The sequence below is a fragment of the Mus caroli genome, chromosome 17 (assembly GCF_900094665.2).
Source record: "Mus caroli chromosome 17, CAROLI_EIJ_v1.1, whole genome shotgun sequence".
NCBI lineage: Eukaryota > Metazoa > Chordata > Mammalia > Rodentia > Muridae > Mus > Mus caroli.
In genome coordinates, this window is record NC_034586.1 from 62,510,568 (window position 1) to 62,531,458 (window position 20,891).

At 48.3% G+C, this 20,891-nt stretch overlaps 1 protein-coding gene across 7 annotated transcripts in view; it reads right to left on the reverse strand.

Moving 5' to 3' along the window:
- Positions 1 to 20,891, reverse strand: part of Mtcl1 (microtubule crosslinking factor 1) — a 111,423-nt gene that overhangs the window by 29,943 nt on the left and 60,589 nt on the right. For 2 of the 7 annotated variants that reach the window (XM_021149621.2, XM_029471429.1), the window contains exons 4-8: positions 18,606 to 18,665; positions 11,943 to 13,250; positions 10,693 to 10,851; positions 4,132 to 4,254; positions 791 to 1,021 (exon numbers count right to left, since the gene is read on the reverse strand). In XM_021149621.2, the coding sequence (XP_021005280.1) occupies positions 791 to 1,021; positions 4,132 to 4,254; positions 10,693 to 10,851; positions 11,943 to 13,250; positions 18,606 to 18,665 (1,881 nt within the window). Of the gene's footprint in view, positions 1 to 790; positions 1,022 to 4,131; positions 4,255 to 10,692; positions 10,852 to 11,942; positions 13,284 to 18,605; positions 18,666 to 20,891 lie in introns of all 7 variants that reach the window. The other 5 variants (XM_029471426.1, XM_029471428.1, XM_021149619.2 and 2 more) reach the window with 3 other exon arrangements.

The window sequence follows — 20,891 nt, forward strand, 5'->3', positions numbered from 1 at the left end:
GCCAGCCTAGGCTACATACCAAAAATCCTGTTTCGAAAGCAAAATCCTAAGGGGCAAGAAAATGGCTCAGAGGCTAAGAACACTTGCTGCCCTTGCAAGGAGGAACCTGGTTTTAGTTCCCAGCAGCCACATGGCAGCTCACAGCCATCCATAACTCCAGTTCCAGGGGACCCCACACCCACTGCTGGGTGCTGCTGGCACACACATGGTACACAGACACACACATACATGCGAGACACTCATTGACCAACCAACCTTGCTCTCTCTATGGAAATGAAACTTAGTGGAAAGCAACAAACCCTGCTCTCTAAATCTAGGAATTGCGACGCACCGGGTAAACGGGTACAGATGTCAGAGGTGACAGAATGACCCCTGGAAGGCTTAGAAGGAATCCTTACAAAGCTGAGGGGTGGACTCAGTATGTGGGATGTGCAAGGCCGAGAAACATTTGTGTACCAGGCTTTTATAAACCACCGAGCTTGGCTGAGAAGCGAAGACACCTGGGTGATGACCTCAGAGACTGACATCTCTCCACAACAACGGGGATGTGTGAGCAGAACTGTTCCAGGGTGGGATTAAAGATGGGGACACTCTTAGACCCAAGTCCAAGTCCAACACTCAGGTCGTTTTTTGCGTGTGCCTGGACAGGCCACTCCGTTTCTGTAGCTTGGATTGAGGTGGAAAGATAAATAAAAGCAAGGGACACGATAGATATGGCAGTGGGGTGGGGGTGGGCGCCAAAGACACAACAGATGCAAACTAAAGGGGCTGGGCGGGTGGGAGGCGTTACCTCCTCCAGATCCTCTCCTCCCTCCTCCATCTGCTTCCCTTGGCGCCAGTGTTTCAGCAGCCACCTGAGCTTGACGTAGAAGAGGAAGATGTTCTGCTTCAGGGACCTGAGCTCCTGCTGCAGCAGATTCTTCTCGTCGCTCCACGTCCGCTTGTGAAGGGTGTTCTGCAGGGCCAGGCTGTGCATCTCCAGTTCCTTCCACCGCAGGGCGTAGAGGTGGTCCTCCTCCATCTTGAACAGAATCAAAAAGATGCTGTGAAAAGCAGTCGATCCGATGTGCCATCCAAACCCAAACAAGGTTCTCTAGAGTAGCCTACCTACTGCCCAAGCTTTACGGTGCGCAGGAGATGTGAAACGTGGGAATCCTTTTAAGTGTAAGGGTGATTAGCGAGCTCATGAATTCTGTGAGGTAGCAGCAAGCACTGTTTCAAAGGGAAGAAGGCATTACAACCTTCTTCGCTGCCGACCTCTCAGTGCTTAATAGAAATCTCCATCCTCCCATCAGGAAAACGCTACTTGGGTGCATGTTTGCGATTGACTCAGATGCCGTGTAAGGAAACCTCATTTCCCCTGTGTGCCTGTGCTCGGCACACAGGATCATTACAATGACAGAGAAGAAAAGAATTAGAAATCTACGTCTTACTTCCTGTAGTCTCTGGCTTCTCTCAAGCCCTGGTAGAGACTTCCAAGACAATGAGAGACCTACCATGCACCAGAAAACTAGAGCAGCCCTGAGCATATAGGATTCAACTGTGTTAAGCAAATGTGATAACCTGCTTTCACATTAAATGTGATCACGGCTTAGGGAAACCAAAGCATCTTTAAAGAATCACCTATCTCTATCTCTACATTAACGTCCTGTTCAAGGTTTTTTCTCTTTTAAGACAGGGTCTCAGTATTTCCCTCAGACTGCCCTCCCGGGCTAAAAGCAAATCTCTTGTAAGTAGCTGGAACCATGGTCGCAGGCCACCACACATGGCTAAGTCCTGTTTTGAAAATACTTATATGGAACTCTTCCAAGCAGGAAGCAATTTACTATGTGCTGGCATTAAGCGAAGGGGTGCAAATAAAGTCTTATTTTGCAGAAAAAGGCTCAAGGATAACCTACATCGTCGTGGCAGTGAGACAGGAAAGCAATGACTGCCGAACCAAACAGAAATAAGGGTTAGAATGGCAGCCCTTACCCTTGCCTGACTCAACACTCAGACCAAAACGAAAGTGGTTTTTCCCCATCAACTGCCAGATTCATTCTTAGGAACCACTGGATTACAACTCCCGGTGGAGACAGCGCCAAGGGCGATGTGCTCAATGCACGCTGATGGCCTCTGAGAAGGTCTACGTGGCTGTGCAGTGTGGCTATGGTCATAACACCTGTTCCACGTTGCATCTCAAGCAGGATAAAGAAGAAAGACCACTGGTTTACACAGCACCTTGGCAGGACCTCAGAGTCGAAACGCTGGCCATCCCCATACAGACACGACGTCATGGAGTAGGGAACAACCTGGCGCTCTCGAAATCCAGCCCTGCAGCTCCCCACTGCGTTCTCCTGACTGAGGAAATTGCAGCTACCTCGGGGGTGGGGGGGGTGGGGGGGTGGGGGGGGGCAAAGGCAACAGCATCTACTCCCACAAGGCTGTGGACCAGCATCATCGCTCAGGGAGCTGGGCCTGTGAGTGCTCTCCTGAAACTTGCAGCACCCAGCCCACACCTAGGGGACCTGTGGGCCTCCCTCCAGGCCTCTCTGTCTGCTTTCATTTGTTCTGGCCCATTAGGTGTCTCTTGAGCTCCGAGCTTGGCCTTTTGTCCTCTGGCGACATTGAGAGAGAACTTCCTGTCCCATCTGAAGGAGCTAAAAGGCAACAGCTCCTCCTCTGACATCTTTTTCAACTCATTCCTTGATTGAAAGCCCAAGTGCTATATACTGCAGAGACTCTGCCATTGTGTCACCAGCGTCTCCAGCAACTGTCTCACTTTTCAAACCATTTTTGAGGAGGAGCAATGCCTGCAGGCATGTGTGTGCATATGTGTCTGTGTGTGCACCACATTGGTGAGGGGTAGACTTCTCTCTTACATAATTCCTTCTCTTTTGTAACCGTATGGGATTCTTCACCTGTACAGGAAACATCTGGGCAGGACTGTGCAACTGGGAAAGCACAGCAGGAGACACTGGCGTTCAGCTCTGCCCTCTGTGAGCTACAAGGTATAGCAGGCGCTGACTAAATATGCCGGTGACCCATTTAAAAAAACTCTTGGCCTCAGCCACCACAGAGGTCTAGCCCTATAGCACATATTCCTAGCCAAAACAAATTCGTGGATATAGCAAATTATTCATTTACGCAGTATATGTGGTTTTGAAGCTTCAAGGTAAATTATCCAACACCAACTGCTCTGTTCCGTTTTCTCTGGAAGCTACAGCTCTCTTCCAAGAGCGAACACAAGGGGAGAAGAGGAACTGTGGCAATTCTGCGTCTAGATCCTGGCTCACAATTTAATTAGATATGAAGTGGCAGGGCAGTGTCCTCGGAGGCCCAGGGCAGGAGCACCTGGATCTGGGAATCCCTCAGTGGATAGAGGATAATTAGCCTGTGACTCGTAACTTTAAAAATAACTACAAGTTAATCAGGCCATACCTCAATTAGTGGCAGGGTTTTTTTTTTTTAAAGACAACAGTTTAGGGGGATGTTTCTACTGGACAACTCCCTTTAGTGACAGACATATTTATTGCCTGGTTACATTCAACGCCCTTGTTTCGTGGTAGTTTACCAGCATGGTTGCAGGAGAGTTAAACTAGATCCGAAGATTGTTCCCGAAACTACAGTTTCTCCCTCTCCAAGGCTTTTGTTTTCTGTGGATTGCTATCTGCTGGTCAATCATGATCCAAAAATATGGAAGAGGAAATCAAACAGCTAATTCATCCATCCAAATAATGTTTACTGGAGGGTATTGTTATCGTGGTTTGACTTTACGATTATTATTGCTGTTCCGCTCTACCGTGCGTGACCCACAAAGAAAGAAACAGTAGAGGAATAAACTGCATGCATATGAGAAGTTTGGGACTCTCTGTGGTTTCAAGGCATCTCTGGAATGTTCTAGGTTGGCACCTCTGTGCATTAGGAGAGACTACCCGACTGAGAAGTGTGCTAGGTAATAGATAGGTGGACAGGTTCTCTCTGGTGCATCTAAGAGGGACCTTCTCAGCCGAGTGACCTGTGGAGATGCCTATGGGTCTTGGCACCTGCCTGCGACAAACAGCATCACTCTCAAATGCATCGCAGCCCTGCTCCTGAGGGGGCTCCGAGACGCACAGAGCGGACGTGCTGGAACCCTCCTGGGATATTTACCTTACGAATCTTGTTTGTGTATGTCTCTGTCTCCTCTTGATGGAGTCTGGCCGCCTGCTCGAGCTGACCCTGTAGCTCTTCTACAGACACACTCTGCTCAGGTAAGACTGGGGAGCCCCTGAGCTGATTGGCAGGATAAAGGAAGGGTTTAGTGCAAGCGAGAACTCGGCCTCACGTGATGACGCAGGACACACATCTGGACAAGGTGACACACATGGGAGCACAGCAGCTGCAGCAGTGGAGTGACCACAGCAACCTCCCTAGGGCTTCCCCCAGAGGCGTCCTGCTGCTCTGGGCTCTGTGTCTACTTGAACTGCCCTGTGTCTCAAGATGAAGCAGGTTAAGTGGGGACCTTTAATTACAACAACCATTAGCCAGGCTGAGAAACTCCTGAGCATACAGGAAGGCACTCTGCTACCTCAGTAGATTCTAAGTGGTTTATACCATTCAAGTAGGACTTGGTGATGACACCTTAGTCCACCAAGGCCACTGTCACACAGCTGGTCTCCAAGACTCACTTCACTGAGCCATCTGGGGTCTTTCTCGGTTGCATTACTAATCTGTCCATATGCTTGCCTTTTGGAGATCTTTCTATCCAACCACAGGTGCCTTTCTCTAATCCCACGGCACAGCCCTGAATGCCCTGGGTTATTATAGGTGGAGCTCCTTCCAGGGCCTCTCTGTGCCATACCACGTCCAGGGACTGCACAGATCTGTTAATGCTCACTATGCTCCTAAGGAGGTCGAGGAATCTGTATGATTATTCTTATTGATAAAGCTTTCACTTCATGGCCAAATGGACACGAAAGAGACATCTGTCATTACTTTTGGAAGAAGAATTGGAGGCATCATTAAAATTTAAGCAAAATGTTCGTGTTTAGCTGGTCAGTGGTGGCGCACGCTTTTAATCCCAGCACTTGGGAGGCAGAGGCAGGCGGATTTCTGAGTGCGAGGCCAGCCTGGTCTACAGAGTGAGTTCCAGGATAGCCAGGGCTACATGGAAAAAAAATGTCGGGGGCTGGTGAGATGGCTCAGTGGGTAAGAGCACCCGACTGCTCTTCCGAAGGTCCAGAGTTCAAATCCCAGCAACCACATAGTGGCTCACAACCATCTGTAATGAGATCTGACTCCCTCTTCTGGTGTGTCTGAAAACAGCTACAGTGTACTTACGTATAATAAATAAATAAATCTTAAAAAAAAAATGTCTGGGGGGGGGGCGGGAAGCAGGGTCTCTCTACACAGCCCTGGCAATCTCTCAAATTCTCAATGTACTCCAGGCTGACATCAAACTCACAGAGATCCTCTTGCTTCTGCCTCTAGGTTTCAGAAACTGTGCCATTACATCTGCCTGGCTAGGTGGTTTTTTAAACTGGGAACTATAGTGGGCTACTGTAATAAAGGCATGTTGTGGGCTCCTTCTGCTGCCTTTAACTCATTTCTACTTTTCACTGAGGACACGGCTCTTCTAGAGGCCTATGGCTATGTACGATTGTAATGGCTTAGTATATTTTCAGTATGTGCCACCTTCCATAACAACATCTTACTCTTTCCTCATGCCCATCTGGAACAAGCCCAACAAGCTGAATCAGTTGATAATCTTATTTGTTACCCACTGCCCATGCTGGTACACAGGTTCCTCATGGCTGCCTACCAACCTGTAGGCAAATGGTTGTCTCATTGATAATCAAACATCCCTGCCACTGCACTGTCTCCTATTACCTTGGAGCTACCGAATTGAATAGTCCCCACTTCTGTCAACTGCCACCTAAAGCCACATGTCTAAAGGCTGGACACTGCTCTCTGTCCACTTTGGAGTAAAGATTCTGGAGAATTCACTATTCAAACTTATATATATATATATATATACACATATACATATATGTGTGTATATATAATTATATTTGTGTGCCTGTGTGAATTATGTGTACCTGTGTATGAAGGTGTCTGCAGAAGCCAGAAGAAGGTGTCATTGTCTTTGGAAGTGGCATTATACTTGGTTGAGAGGTACCCAATTGTGGGTGCTGGGAACCAAACTCAGCCCCTCTGGAAGAGCAGCAAGTGCTCTTAGCTGCTATGGCATCTCTCCAGCCTGGTATGCTTTATGTTTTATACAGCATGACTGGGTATTTCCTATGCTGGGCACCACCCACAGCATTGGGGTCACAGCAGGAATCTGCAGCTCGGGTGGCGTCTATAAGCTTGTTTCAGGGATCTGGGTGCTGGCTTCGGAATCTGAACTCTCTCTGAGTTTCAGTGTATTAGATACTAGCCAATATACTGTATTGTTAGACATAAACCATTCCAACCCAGTTCACTGTTAAGAAAAACATATAGCAAGATATACTGGGAACTAAATATAAAATTCATTTATGTTTTATATGTACCTTACACCCATAGTCTAAGGCTAATTTTATACCGTGTTTTGAATAATTCTGTGCATGATGCTGCACAGTATGGAATTTTCTATTAATGGAGTTTTGTAGGTCCTCAAAAGTTTCAGACTTTGGGGGCATTTTGGGTTTCAGTTCAGATATGTTCAATCTTATATTACTTTAGTTTTAATCTTAATAAATACTTAAAATACTATAAAGCAATAAGTCTATTTCTTCATCAACATCTGATTGATCGCACACCTTTCTGTTAGAGCCATACTTGTGCAGGGTCACATGGAGAACCTTGAGGTCATCTGCGAAAATTCAGCTGTCTGGGCAGACCACGAGCACTTAAGAGTCTTGCTCTTTCAAGTGCCTTTCCATGCACTGTCCTTTTTTCTAATGAAATACTCGAACACTTGTGGTCACTCCAGTGTTACAGAGAACAAAGTACAAACATGCTAATGGTCAAAAATCCCGCCTACTGCCACACAACTGCAAACAATCACATACACTTAGGGGACATTTTCAGACGACACAATTTCCTGTAGAACAATTAATACTTTTCTTCATCACCAGATCCCCGAGGTTTGAATTTAAAAACCTTCCTTTGGTCACTTACCTACTTCGATCAGTACCTACAAATGAACTTATCCTGGCTTTTCTATAGTCAGTTTATTTAAGCAAACTCCAGACCCACTTGTTCAGAAGCTGCAGAGACAGTAGCTTTGGCATCGTGGCCTCCGTTGCCTGGTGTCAGCATTCTGATACCCACCCTCCTCCCACCAGAGACTCCATCTCCCACTCATCCACACTGCTGACCTTCTGGTCAGCCCCAGATAAAGCACCTTATAAATTACTCCAAGGCTTAGGGACAAAGAGCAAAGAGAAAACTGTGATCCGTCTGCTGACCAACGAGCACTTATATAGAAGAACTCTACAGCTACTTGGACCATGACTTCCTTCTATCCTGGACACTCTCTCCACCACTTCCTTCAGACTCAGTAGATGAGCTCCACACATGTTCAAATACTTGGCATAAACCCCAAGTAGCTTTCCTGGGACTGGCATTTCACAGCTGAGACGTGGGGCACCACAGATACTGTGTGCTTCCGTGATTAAGGGATAAGGAAGAGGCGGAGGAGGAGGAGCGAGTAAGAAGAGCCCTTTGAGAGCCTGACTCAGAAACTCGATCCTCTGGGTGCAGGCTTGGTTTCATTTAGATATGAAACCTGACCAGTGTCTGTGCCTGGCCACTTCGCAGGCCTATTTTTAAGGTGCCTTGCACATTCCACATGAAATGTTCCATACAATGCACGCTCTTAACATGAACGAGTCTCTTGGCAGAGAAGAGTCCAGAGCACAGCAGGAGCCCACCGCCAGCATGCTCAGGGATGGACAGGTGACAGGAATATCCATCCCTCTGAATCTAATGTCTCCTAACCCTTTCAGCTGTTAGTTTCTGGCATTTGCATTCGTGAGTTCACAGGCATGGATGGGTTCTGACTTCTGTTTTCAGGAATATGCTGACTCAGGCACACCCTGCCTTTCCTGGGTTTGGTGAAGTGCGGCACCTGAACTGCCGGCCGTCTATAGCCATACAGCAGGCTATCCATATGGCACGTGCTTGCTATCTACTGAGTGGACTTTTCCTTTTCCCCCTTGCTGCATGCAACACTGTCACTGGTGTTACTAGCAGTAATCATAGCTTAAACCCAGGCCCCCCCGCGGCCCCCCAAAATTATTTGATCTTCCAAAGTAGCAACTTGCCCTCTGTCTTCTGGCTCCCGAATAGCAGCACTCTGAAGGCCAAAACTAACAAAGGCGCCTCACAAATGGGGCTGGAGGAACGGATCCTTTTAAAAAGCCCTTCCACCTAAGTTCTGAAAGAGGTTCTTATGATGCTGGGCTTTACCCATGGCTCCCACCCCTTCCCCCTAAGACCTCAAGGCAGAGCGCTAAATAAGGGTTACACACAGGTACACGTTGGCGGTGGTTATTTAAAAGGCAACACACGAGGGGGCAGAGACATCTGCCAGCAGGGCACATCCGAGCTGTGAGCCAGGCCTCACTCTAGATCCGTGTCTACACTGGGATTGGGGTAGAGTAGCTGCTTAGCATGTACAAGGCCCAGGGTTCAACCCCAGCATAACAACAAAAAAAGTGTCCTTGTTTGCTTTACACTCCCTCCCCAGTGACTCTGGAGTCTACAGTGAAGAGCACCTCTGTGGTACAGAGCACCTCTGTGGTGCAGAGAGAGCACCTCTGTAGTGGGGACGCCCCACTCACTCCTAGGAGCTTCATGCTGCCTCCATGGCTGGCAGGGAATTGAGGGAGGTTGTCATTGGGGGGCTTTCCTTGCTCCTTGGAATCTCCCCACTGCACGGTCCCTTAGCAGAATGTAGGATTGCGACCAGCAAGACTATGGGATTGCGACCAGCAAGAGTGACACATCAAACCAGGATGGGCAGCCTCCCCAACGGAGGACCTACAAGAAAGGACTCTTCTGACAAAAGAAAGAAAGAAAAAAAACTACAGCAGGATCAGAGGCTCCCAAAAAGTTAAAGGTTTACATACTTGACCCTTTCCTATTCCTTTGTGAAGGGAAGAGGTATGGTTCTTGCCCCTTCTAGGAAACATCTCCCTTGTCCTGGCCGTCTTCCATTTTCTCATTTCTTCCTTTAAAATATGTATATACCACTGAAAGGAACCTGGACAGATATTTGAGAGAATGATGGTACTATGCTAAAGTCATTGAATGGTAGCCAAAAATACAGCCATGGATAGTATAAGCTCTGGGCTGCCTGGTCCTGCTGTCTTGGAACCCTGGAGCAGGCTGAGACCATTCTGGACTCAATTCTGTTCCACAGCACTGTCTTGAGAGGAATGGGGAGGGTTGGTCTCTTCAAAGGCCTCATTTGTGTCATCCACAGAACAAGGGAGTCAAGTCTGAAGATCAGGTGTGTCCTCCCAGGCTCTCTGTGCTGTGCTGGTGGTGGTGCTACGTCACCTTCCAGATTTACTCATCTACCCTTCCTGGAGACTGACTGTCCGTCTGTATTTGATTCAATTCCATGTTCTCTCTGCAACACTGTGGCTGGTTCCTGAACACTGTGATGTCTGCGAGTGCAGCACCCTGCTGTCACTTCAGTATCAACAGGACCAAGGTGAGGTGAGGGTTACAGACCTTCTCTTGCCAGGACATGCGACAATAACCAGCCTCTGGAGGTAGGGGATCCAGTTCTTAAATAGTCCATCACAGGAAGAGACCACTGACTGACTACCACGTGCTGCGGAACCGTGGCACCCAAAGACTAGGAAGTGACCTGGGCCGCTCTATCCTTTGTTCTTAACCCTCCTTTGTGCTGTCTGAAGCATGAGGTACCTGGAGAGGCAGTCCCCACTCACAGCTTAAGGAATCTCCTGAGATTCACCACGGGAGCCCAGGAGGCGAGCAGAGCAGAACTTGGACCCATGGCATAGAGGGAAAACAGCTCAGAGTCTTGCTCAGGAGACCAAGCTGGTAATGCATATCCAGCCTAGAGCCCTGGGGCTCAAAAGGCCTCTGATAGGAATAGATGAGTGGTACACCACTCATCAAAGGCTGGAGAAAGTGTCTTCCTGGGTGTCTGTCCTGGTGATGAATCACCCTGGAGCCATTTGAAAAGTGTGCATTTGTGCCTCCTCAAGCAACTACCAACGTTGTGGGATAGAGGCCTTCCCTGTGTGCTGTACAGGCTAACAAAGAGGCTTTCTTGTGAAAGTTTCAGAGTCCTGAGACACTAAAACTCACGAAATCCATGGGGAAATGGATAGCTCCAGTATGTGGCTACTCTGTTACATTTTAGTTATAAAACCGAGGGGATCGCCTAACTTGCAGTTTAAAGTGGATATACTTAACTCTGTCCAAAGATTGTACTGGGGAAACATTAAAGAAAATGTGACAGGGGGTGCTCTTCCTAGAGGGCCACGGGCTCTGCCAGTCTCTGCCCCTCATGGGGGCTTCTCTCCACAAGTAGATGGTGATTCTGCTTGCTTCTGTTAAATTGCATACTGCTTGCTATATGCATACATGCTCAGCTCTTCCTATCCCAGGCCTGTGAGTCCAGAATTAATCCCCCCAGGTCATGAAGCACCTACTCAGGGAAGGGAGGTGAACGACCAGCAGTGAGCCCGGCAGCTCACTTACCTCTAGGTTGAAACAGCTCTGGCCTCCCAGCCCGTGGTGGCTCCTGGAATCCCCATCCGCGCGCCGGTGCAGCTCCCGAGTGGCTCGGAGACTCAGGCCCTCTCGCTCGTCCCCTCGATCCTGATTGAGCTGCCATTCCAGCTGCTCTCTCAGTTTGGACTGTTAGGTGCATGAAGGGGATTTATTTCGTTTTTGCTTTTAATTTTTCAATGGGAAATAGAAGACAAAGGGGTAGGTAAAAACTGGAGGAGGTGGAGGGTAAAACACGAAGTGGGTAGACAATGGAAAGAACTACCAGACAGAGAAGAGCGTGAATTAAAAAAAGAAAAGAAAAGAAATCAACGCAAACAGCGAACAAAACAGAACTAGAATGGGCATGAGCGAAAGGAGGAACTAATGTGGAAAGCAGATCTAGGGGGCGGGTATGCGTAACACTGGATATAAGACACGTGCAATGGGGACACAGGCACACTACCCATGAAGGACACGGGGAAGAGGCTCTGCCTTCCTTACTTGTGGGTTGAGCAGCCAAAGCCACAGTCCGGGGCAGCAGCTGGGCCATGCACCCAGGGCGAAACTCCCCTTGGCCCTCACCCTGGGCGGCGAGGGAGGGCGGCAGGAGCGAGTGGCAGCCGCAGCCGGGGTTTTCCTTCAAAACCAGCCTCCTCAGAACTGGCTCCTCTCCCCCATCCCGGATTATCTTCCAGAGGGAGTGGGTGGGCCTGGGATGCCTGAGACTTCTCAGAACAGCACTTGTCCCTCTGGTGATAAACCAGAGGGAGTCGGGCGCTTGTTAACTGAGTCTAAGTGTCCTGACTGTGATGGGAGTCGGTATTTTGTTTGAAACTCCTCATAGCTTCTTCGTCAGGGTGGCTGGTTAGTTGAGACACCAAGAGAGGTGCAATGGAAGGCTGCATCCGTCCCTAGCGCCTCCACTGGGCGTGGCCTTGTCGTGAAAGGCCCTCTAAACCACGAATAGTGGTGCGATTAAGGTAGAAGAAAACAGGGGAAGGAACAAGGAAATAAAAAACGAACTTACAAAACAAAATTAAAAAAAAAAAAAAAAACGAACAAAAGAAAGAAACCAACCAAGAGAAAGGATTTAGTTGACGTCGAGACTTTAGTACAATGCAGGTCTGAACTTAAAACCAAGCAGCCGTAAGCAGTGCGAGCCCTAGAGCAGCAATGCCAGCGAAGAGGAGGAGGAAGAACGAGACGGAGCAGGGAGGCAAGGCTGGAAGCCCCCTTACCTGCAAGTCTGGGCCCAACTCCTTTCCCAGGGTCCCGATGGGGGAGTCCCGGGACACAGAAGTCACAGTGGAGAGGAAGCTGGATGACTCTGTGAGGTGGGATAAGGGCGAGAGACCATCCACAATCCGGGACATCTGCTCCAGGAAGGCCTGCAGCTCTTTCCTGAAAGCCTTCATCCTCACATTGATGGTCTCCAACAAGTGGGGCTCACTCAGGCTGTTGCCCTCACCTCCTCCGCCTTGGACTCCAGGTGAGGCCAATCCATTGCCCCGCAGTCCTGAGTCGTGGATGAAACCATCTGTATCAGAGATGAGGCGCTCCACAGTCCGCTCAAGCCGCTGGGCCTCCAGCTTTATGGTCACCAGGCACTCGGTATCCTCCCGGACCCTTAGCAGCTCTGCCGGGCATGGCTCACTCGCCTCCGACGGCTTTCCGCTTCCAAAGCCCGAGGTCTTCTCAAACATGTCCTCTGAGTCGCTCTCCCCACCAACAGGGCCTTCTCGCTTTGGCTGGGGAAGGCGGCCCTCCTCCCCATCGCTCTCTTTCTTGCCCGCGTCACTCTCGGCGTCACTGTCCCGGGGGCTAGGAGCGCGCAGCCCCAGATGTGCGGCGAGGTCACCCCGTTGGGCATTGGACAGTAGCAGCCGGTTCTCACACTGCAGCTTCAGTACCTTCCCGCTCAGCTCATCGATCTGTAGCCTGGCTGACTTCAGCTCCTCCTGTAGGGGAACGCTGGCCGCGGGGCCCTTAGACACACCGTCCCCAAGCCACCCTGACTCCTGGTGAGGCTCAAACTTGAACTTGCTCAGCTCATGGGTCAACTGCCGGTTGTGATCTTCAATCTCAGAGATGGATCTCCTCAGCAGCTCAGCCTCTTCTTCCACAAACTGCAGGTGCCGGCGGAGCTCCGTGGAGGACTCCATTGAGTCTCCGAAGGGTGAGGTAGGAGTGCTTGGCACGTGGTCCCTGCCTGTTCCCTCGCGCTCATGCTGAACCCGTATGTCTTCCATCTCTGCTTTGAGGCCACGGTTTTCCACCTCCAGCTCCACGATCTTCCTGCCCAAGATGCTGGCTTCCTCCTCCACCAACTTCAGCCGCAGTTTCAGCTCTGCCTCCCTGGTGCTGGGGGGACCACCAGCCTCCCCTGTTGGGAGGGGACTGTCCACATCACCATAGAGGGACTTATACTTCTGCAGTTCCTGCTCCAACTCGTCCTTCTCCCGCCCCAACTTGGCCATCTTTTTGCGCATCAGGGAAGCTTCCTCTTTGGCAAACTGAAGCTGACACTTCAAATCCGCACTGTCATCCTGCCAGGCAAGAATAGCCCGAGGGAGGGTTATCTGAAAATACCAAATGTGTGCTTTTTATGGTCCCCTCACACCTTACCCTTAACACACACACATGCACACACGCATGCATGCACATGTACACACACATATACATACATACACACACATATACACACACATATGCACGCGCACACACACACACACACACACACACACACACCCATTCTTCCTGTTGGTGCTGCTGGCTTGTGGAAAGAGAGGCGCCATGCCAGAGCAGCAGTGAGTCTTGGAGTCTTTGCAGATGGAACCCTAAAATGACCCATAGTTTGTTGCTTTGTCAAGAAGCTTAAAAGTTAGTTTTGGGGAAGACCATGCAACACAGAAACCATCACACAAGTTAAACATGAAGAAGAATGAAGAAGGGGAAAGTTAATGAAGTCTAAGATCCATTCGCAACATGGTGGCCAGTGGTGACTTTGCAGATCCAGCCTGGTACATCAGCAGCACTCTGAGCAAGTCACCAAAGTCCTTCATCAAAACCTGACAGTAAAGCTAACAGGATTCAGGGACTACATCTACCCAGTGGCCACTGTAAATGTCCCTCAGATGTCTGAAAATCCAGAAGGTTCCACCAGGACAGTGAGGTTGAACAACTCTAATAATAATAATAATAATAATAATAATAATAATAATAATAATAAGTTGGAGCCTAGCTTTTCCACTGACTAGCTGAGACGGGGTAATTCATCATTCCACTTGGCATGTGTCCTTCCTCAAGACTCCCCAAATGACATGAAGACAGAGGCCGTAGTCGGCATCTCAGAGCTTTCCAAGCTGAGGTGCCACATGAGAACACACCCTGACATCTAGGACATTTTGGTTAGTACAAGTGAAGACATCTGGGCTCCTTGCCGGGCTAGAGCCACTTTGGAGCCTTTTGTTCTGGTCCTCTGTTTTGGTTGCTGTGACACAGCAGGAAATTAAACAGAGACCAGAGAAAGAAGCTAAGTGTTTGAAAATCTGAGAAGTAGTTCTCAACAGAATACCAGGGAATCCAGAGTACTGCCCAGGACACATTAAGAAAGTCAGCTACCTTTTCAGCCTGGGTCCCAGGCCTTCAAGTAATCTATACTGTCTTGGCTTACGGGATTGTGTATCTTTTGTGTTCAGGATATACGAACAGTGAATTTCACAAAGCAGTCCTGTTAAACTGATGGGGACAGTACTGAGGCCTGCAAAGCCTCCCTAACCCCCATCACATGGAGAGTGTGTTGACACCTGCTCTGAGACTTGCTGAGTGGTGGCTGTCCAGGCTGTCACCCACGTGGTAGACACGTCAGCCTTCTGTGCATGGCTGTTTGTGTCCCCGCTGTCTGGGAGGCACTATGAAGTCCCCGAGCTCAGAGAACCATAGCTATTTCTCTGTCACATCCTGGCAGCACAAAGCCATCTGGCACTGAGATATAGAAACTGCTTGCTTAGTGTCTTGCCTGCTTCTCCCTGACCACAGACAGACTCACGGAAGGAGAACTCAGTGACCCAGACAACTGCAGAAAGCATGATGTGCAGAGCGTCCCCTGGGGCCTAATGTACCCTATGTGTGGTCCATCATTGTCCCCTAGGACCTCTTCCACAACACACACCCTCTGTGTACTATGGAGAGTTATCTACAGAGGTCACAGTCTTCGAGTTCTGAACATTTTCACACTAAGGATTTAGTTTTGGTTAGGTAGACAAAAACAAAACAAAACAAAACCAAACAAAACAAAACAAAAGAACTCCATAACTAACTCCATGACTTCTCTTGTTCTGGTTTTGGGGACAGGGTTTCTCTGTGTAGCCCTGACTGTCTTGGAACTCACTCTGGCCAAGTGAACTCACTCTTAGACCAAGCTAGCCTTGAACTCACAGAGATCTGACCGTCTCTGCCTCTTGGGTGTTGGGATTGAAGACGAGTACCACCATGCCCAGCTGCTCTGCTCTTTTAACCACTAGCAAAATGGGTCCATAGATTGTGTGGCTGTAATTTCTTTCTCAGGATTTCATGCAAAAGTTGTAAGGACACACAGTGTGCCTGATCCTGACACTAACGAATGCACACCTGCTCCTTCCCTCATCTATCCATCCATCCATCTATCCATCCATCCATCCATTCATCCATCCATCTATCTATCCATCCATCCATTCATCTATCCATTCATCCATCCATCCATCCATCCATCCATCCATCCATCCATCCATCTATCCAGTGTCTATTGAATATTTGCTTAGTAGCAGCCATTGGTGTATACTTTCAGACAGCTCTGATTTCTCAGAACATTGTAAAGTAACACAATGAAAATCATGTTCCTAGCTCCCTGTTAGACAAAGATGTGCACACACACACACTGACAGCTCCTCACTGTTTACATCGAGTTTGCAGAAAGCTACAATACTTAGCAATAAAGACGGGTTGAAAATACATTCTATAACTAAATTCACGTGAGAGTTAAATACAGGAACTGGGAGAGCGAAAGGCTTCAATCTATCCTTACCTGGGTGACCAGAGTGTCACCAAAATCGCCTAAATGACCCCATCACTACCTCTAAGGCAGATGAATCCTTCAGCAGAGACTACTGACAAGAGTATGGTTCAACCAGATACCCATTCTCTGCCGCCCCTAGCCTGAGGCTCAAGAGGGCCAGACCAAGGGAAGTGCAGAGCCATCTCCTGTAACCCATGTGAGGCCTTGGTACCATTGCGGGGCAGAGACATTTTACCCAACTCGGGAAGCAATTGTTGTGAAACGGAAGCGTGGGTCGGGAGCTCTCAGCAATCTTTCCTGGGACCAAGGTGAAAAGTGATTGAGAAGGAGGGATCTGTGAAAGGTCTGAGACTCAAAAGCTCCCACGTGTTGGTCATCACCTGCTCATACAAGCAGAGCATCCCACAGAGCCCTGCAGTCATCCTGGCTTCTGGAAAACCTGACCCTCATACTTCCACCATCCATCACCTCCTAGGAGTAATCTCCAGCACCATTCTCCCCCTTAACCTAGACCAAGGACAGCAACATCATCAATGCCACAATTAGCCCAAAGAGTATCCAGTCTGCAGATCATCTGAAGATCCATCATTCTCCAGTCTTCTTTTCCTTGAAGAAAGAAAACTCCAAAAAGCAGGCACTCTGATGCGTGATAAAGCATGCTGTCATTTCTACCAACACCCATGCAGCATACTACAGGGCCTGCCACCAGACTAGAGCAGCGAGAGGTACAGGGAGAGGGAGGGAGAGACTTGAGAACCTTCAAGCCTGATAAATGAAGAAAGTAGTGAAGAAGTTGGTCTCACTCCCTGATATCACTACAGCTGAAGCAGGACCGACTACTCTGTGAGGGTCATGAGAGAAAGGGGTGCCTCTACCCAAGGGAAGCTGAGGTTGGCCTGTTCTGAAGAAGAGTCTACTCCTATCCTAATGAGACAAAGACATCCCACAGCTGGCAGCTGTTATTGAAACCAAAGACTTCTAGAAAACTCTACCAAGATTCTAGAGGAGGGGTCTAGGTTAAATCCTAAACTTGGGAGTATCAAGCTCAAGTCTCAGGAGCCAAGGGGAAGCACAAGGTGGAACCTATCTTTCCAAGGGAAATGACTCCAACTATGGGCAGCAAAAAAACAAGCATAGCATGGGTCAGACACACAGGGACCAGCACCATCACCAGCAGCCAGAAAGGCTTGTCAAGCAACAGAAATATATCGCTGCTGGTATATATTCTTTGGCTTGCAAGTCGGCCACCTAGCCAGCACCCCAGCAAGCCAACTGCCCACATTGCCTACCTTGCGCCTCGGTGCCAGCTTCCTTTGGGTTTTGGTGGCCGACCTGCAGTTCCCAGGACGTTCCACTCCACCATTCTGCTGAACAGAAACTCCTGTCTTAATCACCCTGCAGGCTCTGTGGGGCAACCCCACACAGACGGAGTGCCTTCGCACATACAAGAAGCTACAGTTCATGGGCCTGGCATGTCATACCCAACCTCCTCATTGGTCAGTAACTGCATGTTGAGGACAAAGCTCTTTGCTGGGCCAGAGACAGGGAACTAGAAACACATTCTAAACTCAGGATATTTGAAGCATCCAGCAGTGGGATGTCTTTAATTCCCTTTTGATCAATGGATCCTGCAATAAGAATTGGGGGAATTCACGGGGGTAAGAGAAAAATTAAATCTTCTATTGAGTTCTCGAACAACACTGAATTTCTAGAGGACACAGGAGCCAGGGTATGGTAGTTTAAATAAGATATTCCCCATAGTCTCCAGCATCTGAACACTTGATCTCTACTTGGTTACACTGCCTGGTGAAGCTTAGCAGATATGGCCTTGCTGGAGGACTTGCCTCACTGGGGGGAAGGCTTTGAGATGGAAAGGCCTACAGTCACCCCGAGTTAGATCTCTCTACTTCTGGCCTTCAGTTCAAATGTGAGCTCTAAGCTTGCCGCTCCAGCCGCCTGCCTGCCTGCTGCGGTGATTCCCAATCTTGACCTTGATACATTCTTATCCTTCTAGATCCATAAGCCCAAACACCTCCTCCTTCTGTATGTTGCCTTGGCCATAATAAGTGTTCTTACCACAACAATAGAAAAAGTAACTGATGCCCAGGGGCATCATGAAGAGGGAGTTTCCAGGGACAGGCCCTTGATGCCCTCTTAGTCCCCCTGACCCATTGTATCTCTCTAATTACCTCTTGCTATAGAATCTGGTGAAACTATATACCAATCACACCCTTGTTCTTTTTAAACACCAAATACTAAAAACAATCTTAAAAAGAGAAAAGAAATCCAGAAAGGCAACTTCAAAACAGCTGGAGAGCTTGGAAGACTCCGTATCATGTAAGAGAGGGCTGGATGTTCCCAGTTCTCCTGCTAGAATGTCTGACTTCTCGGTGAGTTGATAAGGCACTGTTCAGCTACACATTTAAAGCACACACATTCACAAAACAATGGTAGATAAAGGACCTGACCATCCAGTGGCTGTATTATTTTACTATGTGAATGACTCTCATGGCCACAACACTTTCTGGCAATTAGGAGACCCGCCAGAACCCCGGATGATCGATCTCCACTTCAATTCCACACAAAGCTAGGAGGTTTTCTTTCCTATAAAGCTCTAGCGGGTTATCAGGGCAAGAAGATACAAAAGGATGGAGATGTGGAAGTGGTAAGAAAATGTTCACCCTGTGAAGGTGTGAGTGAATGCCAATGTGCTGGTGGGTGGTGTTTTGGGTTTGTTTGTTTGTTTGTTTGTTTTTAGTGTCTTAAAGGCAAAAGAAAAATTTAAAAGAGGGGGGCGGGGGAAGCTTCTTGTTAGGAGTGGAACTTTGGGATGAAAAACTCAGCTTACCTGGTTAACAAGTTTCTTCTCTTTGTACATTTCCCTACTGCCTCTTCTCTTCAGAGAACTCTGAAAAAGATCCAAGCGATACTTTGTTACTGAGAGGTCACAAGGTCCTACTGGTTGGAGCTACTTCTTGACTCTCCAGAGACCAAGCTCAGCCAACCTTTAAGTACGGTTATATGTACTGAATACTAAAGTACTCTATAGTCTCAGTACTGTTTCAGTTACTCTATTTACTACTTAACAGTGAAGAGAAGGCAAGAAGACAAACACAGGAAGTTTCAGAAACAAAGCATTTCTGGAGTTGGTTTATCCCCCTAACTACACTTTACTTGGTTACTATCAAAATTAGTTCTTGAATTCTGAACGGTCAGATTAAAAAGTGGAAGGCTCTTATTTCTGGAGAAAGCAATCTAGGTTGTGATATTATTAGTAATACCATTAAAAGCAACATCTTGAGGGTCTCATAATGCTCCCAATGTATTCTTATAAAGTGGCTTTGGCTGAGTCCCTCACTATTTTCTGTGCCTGCCTGGATTCCGCTAAGTCACCTCTTAGTCTCTGGATGGGACCTCTTTTCTGGATCCTGCAGATACCATGGATGCTTACATACCTTAATAAAGTGCTGTAGTGTTTGCTTATAGTCTATGAACATCCTTGCATATACTTTGAATCATCTCTAGATTACTCACAATGCCCCACATCAAGTAAATACTATAATCAATATCACACTATATTGTTTGGCTGGAGATAAGAAACCGTCTCATTTGTTCTATACACATTCAATTGTTTTTCCAGATATGTTCAATGTACAGTTGGTTGTGTGGATGTGGAGACCCAATGAATACATGCCATTAGAGTCAGTTCATGACATTTCAGAAGACTTTTGCCTGCTTTATTCAGCAAACTGTATACATATATGAAGCACAGACATAATTATAACTGAGGACCAGGGGTGCCTCGAACAGACGAACAGGAAGCTGGAATTGCTCTTGCAAAGATAAAACATGAAAAGGGACAGAATAGTCTGGAGGGAGAGTAGCATCCTAGAGGAACTGGATAGGATTTGGAGCCACATGGTCTTAGGAGATTCTGTTAATAATTCTAAAGAAAGCTGGAGTGAGCAACGGGGGGCACAGGGGGTGGGGTGGGAAGCCCAGCTAGCCTGCATTTGCATCTCTCCCTGGCTCAACTCAGACTGTGACAGACAGATGACAATGCTGTGCCCTCCTGGGTCCCCCAGGCCTGTCTGGAGGTGAGCCTTGTCCCTCTGCAGCTCTGACCCTTGGTTCCGGGGTCATGGAGACTCCTGTGCCTGTCACTTAGGTCAGCTTAGGAAGCCCTCTGAGTTCATTAACTCAGCACAGTTCCCTCTTGAAGTGCATCCCTCGCTGAGTGCTAGGTCTTGTGCTTACTGTAGAGATCTTAGCTTAAAAAGTTTGAAGTCTAAAGCTGGGCATGGTGGCACATGCTGCTAATCCCAGCATTTGAGAGGCAGAGGCAGGCAGATCGCTGTGAGTTCGAGCCCAGCCTGGTGTGCAAACTGAGTTCCAGGACACTGAGGGCTGTTACACAAAGAAACCCTGTCTCGAAGCACACCCCACCCCCCTTGCAAATATCTAAGTCTAGCTATTTCTTAGCCTCTAGGAGGCCGGAGACCTAGGAGTTAAACGAGCAACTAAGATTAAGACCAGCAAAGGTTATCAGGAAGGCTAGCGGAGGGGCAGAGGCATGTTCTCCAAATGCCAGCTACAGAACTGGCTTCGTTTCCTTTTCAAGTTTTTAGAAGAGGCAGGTTTGAACTACAAAATGTACTGGCATCCAGCAGCAGGTACAGAGAAGCCTATCTTAGGTCTGAGACTTGATTCCCCATAGTTCATAGGCTTTCCGAGGGTTTCATCTATACTCTGCAGCTAAGAGGGTGTGGGGGTATTTCAATGAGAAGACTGAGAGAGACCCCCAGTTTCTGGTGATTCTGTCTTGGAGAATTACAAAAGGATTGCACAGAGGGCCCCCAGTCCCTCAGCTTAACACAAGCAACATAACTGCAGGCTTACAGCAACTGCAGGCTTATAACAGTGATGAAGTGCATCTCTGAGCCAGGGCCTGCCACCTCTTGTGGTAAGTCTGACCCCAAGCTTTGTGGGTCATCTAATAACAGTGCAGATGCTATGTGTGCTTCAAGAAAATGAAACATGAGCTGGGCGTGGTGGCGCACGCCTTTAATCCCAGCACTCGGGAGGCAGAGGCAGGCGGATTTCTGAGTTCGAGGTCAGCCTGGTCTACAAAGTG